The 9,577-nt window shown below is 47.4% G+C and overlaps 1 protein-coding gene across 2 annotated transcripts; it reads left to right on the forward strand.

Annotated features, from left to right (window-relative positions):
- The first annotated feature begins 1,677 nt into the window (after positions 1–1,677).
- On the forward strand, positions 1,678–9,577 carry PGRMC1 (progesterone receptor membrane component 1). Of its 2 annotated transcripts, XM_065900564.1 has the most exons (3): positions 1,678–2,070; positions 5,394–5,549; positions 8,281–9,577. In XM_065900564.1, exons 1-3 carry the CDS (start codon positions 1,746–1,748, stop codon positions 8,382–8,384), a joined length of 585 nt encoding a protein of 194 aa, XP_065756636.1. In that variant the 5' UTR covers positions 1,678–1,745; the 3' UTR covers positions 8,385–9,577. The 2 variants fall into 2 exon arrangements, with proteins under 2 accessions (XP_065756636.1, XP_065756637.1); XM_065900565.1 differs by lacking the exon at positions 5,394–5,549 and having other exon boundaries at positions 1,746–2,070; positions 8,281–8,384.

Consider the following 9,577-nt stretch of genomic DNA (forward strand, 5'->3'; position numbering starts at 1 on the left):
TTTTCTTGTCAATCGAAATGAGCTCTTAAAAGATATTAACCCTTTGCCATATTTGCTGCAAATGTAAATATTTTTCACAAGTTTTTTGGTTTTTTAAATGTCTTGGCCGTACACAGTTGTTTCTTTTTTTTTAGAGATAATTAGGTTCTAACTACAGCCGAGTGCCCCCAGTTTCAGCCTGTTTCCCCTTGATTAAACTGAAGAGGTTTTACGGAAGATCTGGAAAAGGCCATTTCAGCTAATCCTAAATTTAGATCTGTGAATAAAAGTGTGTGGGCCCGATTTAAAGATTGTTCAGTTCATATGCACCTTTTAAACGATTTAAGAAGATGGGGTGGGGGCAGGGATGGAAGCAGTTTGCGCCAGAAATTTTTCAAATTCTGAGGTAAGAAGCCAATTCTCTCCAGTCTCCTGCCTGTTGGGAGGGGGAGTAAATTTTGTGCAAGAACTCTTGATGGAAAAGTACTGCTCTGGGCTGCAGATGTGTACATGGCTTGGTTTTAATTATTTTTTCCCCCTTCTCTCTATCCTTGCTTCCGCTCCCCTCCCCCTGCCACCATAAAGAGGGCGGCCAGATTAGGACTCTGAAGGGTATAGACTCTGCTTCCTCCGTAAGGCCGCTCCTGTGCAGCCGGTTAGCACATCAAAGGCTGGATGAAATACCGAGGAAACGAAGGGACCAAACCTAGGATCCTTCCAAACTCCCACCTTCCTCTGGGCTCCAGCACAGGGCTATCGTGACTGCCAAGGACGGCTCGACCGACTTCAAATAGAAGAACGCTGCCAAACAAAGAAACTCTGGTCATTATTCTGAGCAAAACAAACAAACAAAAAAACGCAACAGAACGTTGCTTGCTGATGCAAGAGCAAATCAGTGATTGCAATGAGATTGAGCAAATCAGTGACTACAAAAGGATTTAGTGTTCCAAAAACGAACCCAAAGCAAATCGGACGATCCGATCTGTTTTCCCCAGATATTGGGAGAGCTGTCAGATGAGGCCTGTGCACTGACTTTAGCTATCCCGGGGGCGTCTGCCCCACAGCATCTGGTGGGGGGAGGATTGGAGAAAGGTCGTCAAGGGCAGCGAATGGGGATTCCCAAGGTGAAAATGGGTAGTCTGGGTCTCTAGGGTGGGAAAGGAGCTCAAGGAGTGAGTTTCCCGTCTCCTAAGAGAGCCTCGTGGTCCCGAGGGTTGGCCGGGGAAAGATGAGTCTTCGGATTGGAAGGCAGGGAGAAGCTTAAAGCAGGGGAAATGGAGTTGAAGTGTTTGGCTCGCATCAGGTGGCGCCTCACACAGAACCTGGCAAGGCCGAGCGGGTCGGTGTGCGACGAGCAACTGGGGGTGCGGAGGAGGGCAGCGTGCTGCGTTGCGGTTAGCTAGAGGATGGGGTGGGGATGGCGTGAGGCTGGGGCCAGGCCTCGCAGGTATTGCTGAGGGGTGTGTTCCGCAATCTCGGCGGCTGGGTATGCAGGATGCGGCTGGGGGAGGGGAGCCACCATCCCGAGGTAAGGTGGGGGGCCTGACCTAGGCGGGGCCCGACTGAGCAGCGCCGGGAGCTTCGGAGGCCGCGGGGAGGCGGGGCTGAGAGGCTCCGCCCATCCGGCCCCGCCACCGCCTGGCTCCGCCTCCTCCGCTGGCTAGTCCCTGTCCGCCGGGCCCCGCGCGCCACTAGCTCGCGGAGAGGGAGGAGAAAGCCAGTTCCGGAGCCCTCCCTATCCCGGCCCAACCTTTGCTCTAGCGATAATGGCTGCCGAGGATGTGGCGGCGACTGGCGCCGACCCGAGCGAGCTAGAGGGCGGCGGGCTGCTGCACGAGATTTTCACGTCGCCGCTCAACCTGCTGCTGCTCGGCCTCTGCATCTTCCTGCTTTACAAGATCGTGCGCGGGGACCAGCCGACGGCCAGCGACAGCGACGACGACGAGCCGCCCCCGCTGCCCCGCCTTAAGCGGCGCGACTTCACCCCTGCCGAGCTGCGGCGCTTCGACGGCGTCCAGGACCCGCGTATACTCATGGCCATCAACGGCAAGGTGTTCGACGTGACCAAAGGCCGCAAGTTCTACGGGCCTGGTACGGCGGCCGGCCGGCCGGGGGCCCCAAAGACAAAAGAAGGGGCCCCGGCACGGGGCTGGGTCCCGGAGAGGGGAGGGGGAGAGGGGCGCCCCGGGGAGGTGGGGGCGGAATGGCGGCAAGCCGGGGGGGGCGGGGCAGGGCGGCTCCCCGGGCGGGCAGGGGGCAAGAGGCGTCCTGGAAGGGCTGCGGGCCAGTGGGGGACGCAGAATTCCCGGTCCGCGCAGCCAGCCCCGGCGTGGGCTGGAGGAAGACGGCTGAAGCGCTTAAGCGGGGGGCGGGTGGGTGAGGTCGCGAGGCTGGAAGGCGGAGGCCGGGGGTGGTGGCACAGCAGAGCGCAGTGTTGGGGGGTTTCGAAGGTATCGGGTTTGAGGGTTCCTGGAAGGAGGGGATGGTGTCCGGCTGGAGAAAGGAAATGAGGGTGTCTCGAGGGAAACCTGACGGGGGGGAGGGCGGGAGGAGGTAGGGAGGTCCAGCCTTGGAGGGGACGCGAAGGCCGATGACGCCAGGAGTAGCCATGGTGGAATGTGAGGTTCTGGGAGAAGGGAATCGGAGATGGGATTAGCAGCAGGTAGGAGCATTGTGCGTGGCGGTGAGTGATGTGTGTGTGCGTGTTCAGTGTATGCGGCTTGTCAGTCGTGTGAATGTGTGTGCGTGAGCGCGCGTGCGCTAGGAATGTGGCATGTGTCAGGTATGTGTGTGGCATGTGTTTGGTATGTGTGTGCGCGCGTGCTGTGTGTGGCAGACGGGGAAAGCTGGGAGGTGAACAAGGGAGGCTCCATGGGGGAAGGGAGCTGGATGAGGAAGGCTGAATGTAGCGGACGACAGGAATGTGGCAAGACGAGAAGGTAGCACAGTATTATACTCCGTAGCAGGAGAGAAAGGACTAGAAGCCAAAAAAAAAAAAAAAAATTGGTGGGAGGGAGAAATGGGAGGATCCGGAGAAACAAGAGGGGTAGGGCTATGACGGCCGCTGGGTGTGGGGATTTCAGGAAAAGCCAACCGGAGGGGAAATGAGGGGTGGGTGACTGCTGAGCTGTTGGAGGGGGACAGGCTTGACGGGGCCTTGGAGATGAGGCTTTTCCAAGCTTGGTTGTGGATCAGAATCACCTGATGCGCTTGAGGTGCAATACAGATTCCTGGCCTGATCTCCATAACCGCGGGAGGGGGGGGAAGATCGAGGAATCTGCATTTTAACAACCCACCCCCAGGCAAATTCGAGAAGAATCCAGGTTTGGAAAGTTCTGCTTTATAGAATGTTCGGATCAGAGGAGGAAGAAGAGATTTTAGCTCCTCCAATATGGATGCCTCTAAAAATAAGGGGGCTCAGGGAGTATGGCCACTGGTCTGGAGATGAGGGAGAGGATAGCAGACAGTGACCTGCCTTCATTCCCGCTCCTGGTCTGTTTTACTTTCCCAGTCCAGCTCATCAAAATCAGATGTGCTAAGGTTCTTAAGGAACTCTCCCACTTAGCAGTTTTTCCTCGTGGAGGATTTTAGAAGACCTGCTTTCTGTAGGCATGTAAAGGTCAAGATAATTTGAAAACCACACCTACATTATTTGTCACTTACAGTGGCACACCTAAAGGCATTATCAGTAAGCATAATCGTGTCAATATCTGTTCTTACTGAGCTACACCATAAAGCAGTTGAAACGTGTGCCTGCAGCATCATCATATGATTGTAGTTTGCAAAGTCATTGAGAGGAATGTAGGCCTGTGTACGGAGCCCAAAACTGGGAGTCAGGCAACCTGGGTTCTCTGCCTGGTTGGATCACTGACCAGCTGTGTGACCTGGAGCAAAGCATTGTTCTCTCTGGGCCTTAGTTCCCCTTCTTTAAAATGATAAGGATGGCCCACTGTGAGAACTCTAAGTCTCTACCTGCACTATTGTCCAGTGAGGCTATGAATATGTGACAACATCATTTGGAAATTATACTTGATGTTATAAAGGATTCCTAAAAATTATTCATTATTTTTAATGATATTATTGTATGCCTGGCACTTTTGTGGGTGCTGGGAATATAGCAGTGAACAAAACAGGCACAAATCTGCTCCTGGAGCTTACATTCTAGTGACTATACATTCTGGTGAATAATATATATACTCCAAAGACTTTCAATGCTCCCCTCAGATTAAGTATTCTGTGACCATAATTTCTGAAATGGTGAGATCCAAAACCCGTACACTTGGCCTGTTTACCTTCTCTAGTGGAAATGGTAGTATGTAATGATGATTAAAAATAACCATTTTTCTTTGGCATTTTAAAGTTGATCATACATTTCATCTAATTTGTAAAAATAAAAGAATCCTGGTGGATTGAGGTTTCAGGTGGCCAGGTCGTAATGAAACTTGCTCTGTTCTCATACTTGGCATGGTGGTTACCTACAAACTTTTTCATGTCAGACTTGCTACTCAGTCCACCTTTGGGGAAACAACACATTGTTTAAAGTACACTGGCTTCTCTTCATTTACTTGTGCAATATTTAAATGTCTAAAAATCCACTTTACCTACAGGATGATTCACTGCTCTCTTAGACAAAAATTTAGTATCATATATAATAGCATAATACTACATATAATAGCATTCAGATATCTTATAGAATTTTCACAGTCTTCAAGTCCACCCAAAACAGCGTGACAGACCTGAGCCCCGTGCCATCTCTTCTTTGTTGACACTGAAGATTATGTAACCTGTGGATAGATTTCTGAACCACTGATATTCATAAAATGATTTCTCCTGCAGATGCCACATGTTAATGTTTAACACGGTCTAGTCTTGCAACCAAAGATCTCTATAAGACGCTCTTGACTCATTAAATCGTATCAGAGTATGTTTATAAGAAGATGTTTTCATTTACACTTTAGTGTTTCTTATCTTCAGAATCCGTAACTTTCACTGATGCAGCCCAAGTGCCTAGAACAGAGCCAGGCTCCAGGTTCAATATCCAGAAGTTGAATTCTGACCCACGAACTCACTATTATCTTGGATCATTCCCTACTAACACCTTCCCCCCCAGGAGATAATCATTTATGGCTTTTTTATTAGCTGTTTGAAAATCACAAGAAATGAATGCTAATGTATAGCATTTTGATTTAGTTTTAGTTGTTTAAAAGTTTAATGACAACAGGTCTTTCAGTATCCACTAGGTAATGATCAAAGGATCAACATCACTTATGGTTTCCAAATGGAATCTGTCATTCAAAAAGCAGACTCTCCATGTTAATGGGTAAGGAAGCCATTTTCTGTGTGTGAACCACAGAGAAATTGACTGCCTAATAAATAATCGACTTTGGTTTTGTTTTGTTGTTTTGTTTTTAAAGAGGGGCCATACGGGGTCTTTGCCGGAAGAGATGCATCCAGGGGCCTTGCCACATTTTGCCTGGATAAGGAAGCACTGAAGGACGAGTACGATGACCTTTCTGACCTCACTCCTGCCCAGCAGGAGACCCTGAATGACTGGGACTCTCAGTTCACTTGTAAGCGGTTGTTTTTTGTTTTTTTAATTGTGCCTGGATCAAATTTCTACCAGTAATGGGATTCACGGCAGTACAATAGTTATTACTAAGCAGGCTACAACTGGGAAGCATTTTGATAGGCTCCTGAATCTTGGACGGATCAAGTTCATGGCTTGAAGTAATTGCAGCAGTGCTGAGTCACTTGCCGTGATTGCATACCAATTTCTAGCTAGTTCTCTGTGGAAACCTGGGTTTCTGTTTTTTTAAATTTTTGAGAGGTTTGCATAGATTTCACAATAGGATTTGGTGCTTGGTGTGCAGGGGAAAGGAGAGTGGCCATCTTGGCTACAGAAAGAGGGAATTTTCATAAGCCCTCACTTGTAGAACTTGCCGTTTAAAAGCAGCCCACATTTCTGTTAAAGAATGAGAGACTTGTATTCTACAAAACAGCTTCTCTTTGAATCTAATTGAGCGCAACTATAGGCCTCATCTACAAATGATGCTTATAATCTGCCCAGCAACAATGGTGTCTGCGTTTTTAAGAAGAAAGCAAAAAGGAGACACTTGTTTCCTGGCTTATGGTATGGGCTGAGGTCTTTGGGGGGAAGTAAGGATGGGGGTTAAGTTCATATTTTGAGATTTGGGGAAGTGGCTTTTGTCCAACCCAAGTGTTTGATGATCACTTTAGCAATATTTCACTGCTAAGAATTTGAATGATAATTTTTCCCAGCTTTGAAACAGTATATAAAGACAGTGACCACTTCCTTGAGGGGGATTTTTCATTGTAAATGTCATTTTCTATTTGCCATTCTCTATAATCTGTTAAATATTATTGGCTTTTTGGGCTAAATCCAACCATTTTCTTTGAAAACAATGCTGACTTCAGAGGGTTCTGGATTAATAATTAGCCAGGTATGGCTCTACCTTTAGAGTCTGGATCCCAAGCAGACTAATAGCGTTCAAGTCCAGAGGCAAGTCTTTTTACTCTGAAAACATAACTCAGCTACCTAACAGTCCCTCATTTTTTGCATCTTCAGGATGCCTTTGTAACAATAGATTCTTCTATATGAAACCAATGAGTCGTAATTCATAACTTAAAAAGCTCCATTTTCTAGGGCTTGCCTTCATCAGTGGGGTAAAAAGTGTGGTTCCCCCAACCCCTTAAACTAAGGCTAGCCCCAAATACTGTTGTGACACTTCAGCTACACTCAGAGCTGGCGTGGATTCCCCTTAAGGCAGGTCTCTGAGGCGCCACCCGGCTTTTATTTGTCTTGCGCAGTCCCAAGCATCCTAGGGACTTTTATAAAATGTTCAAACAGGGAAGTTCCAATTGTTCCTGACGATTATTTCACACCAAAGTAGCTCCGGTTGCCTGGTTAAACAGATTGGTTACCCCTCTAATTCCTACTGATACTCAGAAAGAGGAGTTCTTTTGGCCTCTGACACTGAGATGATTAACCCTACGTTAGCTTGGCCCTTATAATACAGGCAATATGGTGGTTGTCTGCTGACTCCATCCCTTCTCAGGTCCCTTACGTTCTGGTTGCCCTCTTAAATCTATTTTCTCCAACGTCTCCAGTGCTCTCTGGCCTCTGTTAGCACTTCCCTTTAACCACGTATAGCTGTTGCCCCGTGTTGGGGGAGAATTCCGTCTCCTGCTCTCCCCTTCACCCACTAGACTGTTATCACTCCTTCCCTTCACTGTTAGACAGCCATCTAGTAATCCGCGGTTGTCCCTAACCATTGCTCCATCCCTCCTTGCTCCCTGCAGTATGGTTTCTACCCCCACGATTCCATTGAACCTTCTTTCTCAAACGTTTCCAGGGACCTGCTTCTTGCCAATGCTAATTTCACTTCTCCAGTCCCTGTTGTCAGTCTCCAGTCACGTGCCCCTTCAGAGTGGCTCCCTCTCCAGAGTCCCCATTTCGGTCCACGGAATCTCCAGTTTTCACTTCATTTACTCATGTTTCCAGCTTCCTTTACGTGTCTCATATCCTTCCCTTCTCACCCCCACGGACACCCCCTCCTCCTGGCTCTTGTTCCTCCGCATGTGGATCCACCCGCTGGCCTCCTGGTCACCCTGTTCCTGGGCTCTCCTAACCGTAATCTGCCGTGCCCTCTATACACAGTGATACCGTAGTGGCCACAGCACTGTTTTACCCTGTCATTCCTTTGTCGTAAACTTTCAACGCCCTTTGCCACACCCGTGGGACAAGTCCGGACTCCTCAGGCTGGCTTTCCACATCTGTCTTAGGATTTCCCCACCCTGTTTGGCTAGCGCTACTCCCAGTCTACTCCTGCCAACTTGGTCTCTTTATTGCTCCCCCAGATACATTCGGTCGCACCTGCATGCCTTTGTGTGTGGTACTTGCATTTTCTGGAAACCCCTCCCTCCCCAAGTCCTTCTACACATTTTCCAAAGCATATCCTTCTCCCACAAAGTGTTCTGCAACCCTTCCACCTAACTCATAACAAGCCCTTGCTCTGCTAAACCTCCTGTGCACTAACACAACTCATTCTGACATTACCTTGCACATTCGTTGTCAGGCATCGCTACCTGTTCTATATTTCTGTCTGCGGCACAAAACTCTAACTCCCTGGGACTTGGCTGGGACTGTGGTATAAACCACCTTCCGGAAGCCCAACGTGCTATTGTGTCATTCGTAGGCCTCTCACAAATGCTTTCAAATGAAATGTCATGATTTTCTCGAAAGCGCGAGAGTGACCGTTGTGTCTTCCTCTCTCCTTCCAGTCAAGTATCATCACGTGGGCAAACTGCTGAAGGAGGGGGAGGAGCCCGCTGTGTACTCAGATGAGGAGGAGCCAAAGGATGAGAGTGCGCGGAAAAGTGATTAAAGCCTGCAGTGGACGCATATCTATTTTTGTATTTTGCAGAATCATTTGTAACATTCCAGTCTGTCTTTAAAACACGGTGATTTCAATATTTAGAAAAGTTTTGAACTTGCTGTACATTTTTTTAATTAACATCACTAGTGACACTGATAAAGCTAACTTCTGTCTTAGAATGCATGATATGTTTGTGTGTCACAAATCCAGAAAGTGAACTGCAGTGCTGTAATACAAATGTTATTACTGTTTTTCTTCTATCTGTAGTCAGTACAGGCTGCATTTGAATTTGTTTTTTCCTGAGAGACAGGTAAGACGTGGGTATTCGCCCCAAACAGGTAAAAATGTCAAATGTGCAAAGTCCTTCAAGCATCAAGGAACAAAGGATCAACTTTTAGTCATGATGTTCTCTGAAGACAGCAAATCCCTTATTTCTCAATCGACTTAACTGCATGATTTCTGTTTTATCTACCTCTGAAGCAAATCTGCGGTGTTCCACAGGCTTTGGTATTGATTAAAGAGAGGTGTCCAGTAACAAAACGAAATCTCAAAGCTGGGCTCAATTGCAAGAAATCTACTTTCTTTGTTTCCAGTCTGCATCACTGTCCTTGTCCTCCTTGGGACCCTCAGATGCCCTCACTAACATAGTAATCTACAGTGAGGATTAAAACAGGATGTGAACATTCAAAAGCAAGCTTTGGAAAAAATCAGCTGGCTTGCCTAAAAACCTAAAACACATGAATAAGACTGTAGGGCTATCTTCCCAGTCCCCACGTTCATGGTTATTTTACATGGTTGGACGTGAGAGAGGGGCATGCAGAACAGGAACAGGTGATTGCTCTCCTAAGAGCCTTCACACCCCTGAAGAATAAGGAAACCGAATACATCACTAGCCAAGTGGTTTTTAAAGTGTATTCATAAAGTAACAGTTATTCTTCTGTTGTTACAAAACTATAGCCACTGCAAGAGTAGTAGTCAAGTGTCTTGGTCTTTGATATTGGTCTTTTGGTTAACAATAAACTTAGCTTAAGTAGACTGTACAGTTGTATGAGTTTGTAAAAGTATTATATGAACAATTAGTGAGGTTTCTTGTAGTTGAGTAGTCATTGTATTTTCTTGTGAACTGTGTTTAATGGTTTTACCTCAAATCAGAAAACAAAACGAAGTGCTTTGGTCAGTTAATAAAATGGTTTTACCCAGTA

The sequence above is a fragment of the Phocoena phocoena genome, chromosome X (assembly GCF_963924675.1).
Source record: "Phocoena phocoena chromosome X, mPhoPho1.1, whole genome shotgun sequence".
NCBI lineage: Eukaryota > Metazoa > Chordata > Mammalia > Artiodactyla > Phocoenidae > Phocoena > Phocoena phocoena.

What these genes read in the sequence shown, in the direction of transcription:
- PGRMC1 (XM_065900564.1), top strand. Translation starts at nt 1,746, where the DNA reads ATGGCTGCCGAGGATGTGGCGGCGACTGGCGCCGACCCGAGCGAGCTA. An exon ending in CCGCAAGTTCTACGGGCCTG is followed by an intron (nt 2,071 to 5,393) that starts GTACGGCGGCCG and finishes TTGTTTTTAAAG; the next exon opens with AGGGGCCATACGGGGTCTTT. An exon ending in CTGGGACTCTCAGTTCACTT is followed by an intron (nt 5,550 to 8,280) that starts GTAAGCGGTTGT and finishes CTCTCCTTCCAG; the next exon opens with TCAAGTATCATCACGTGGGC.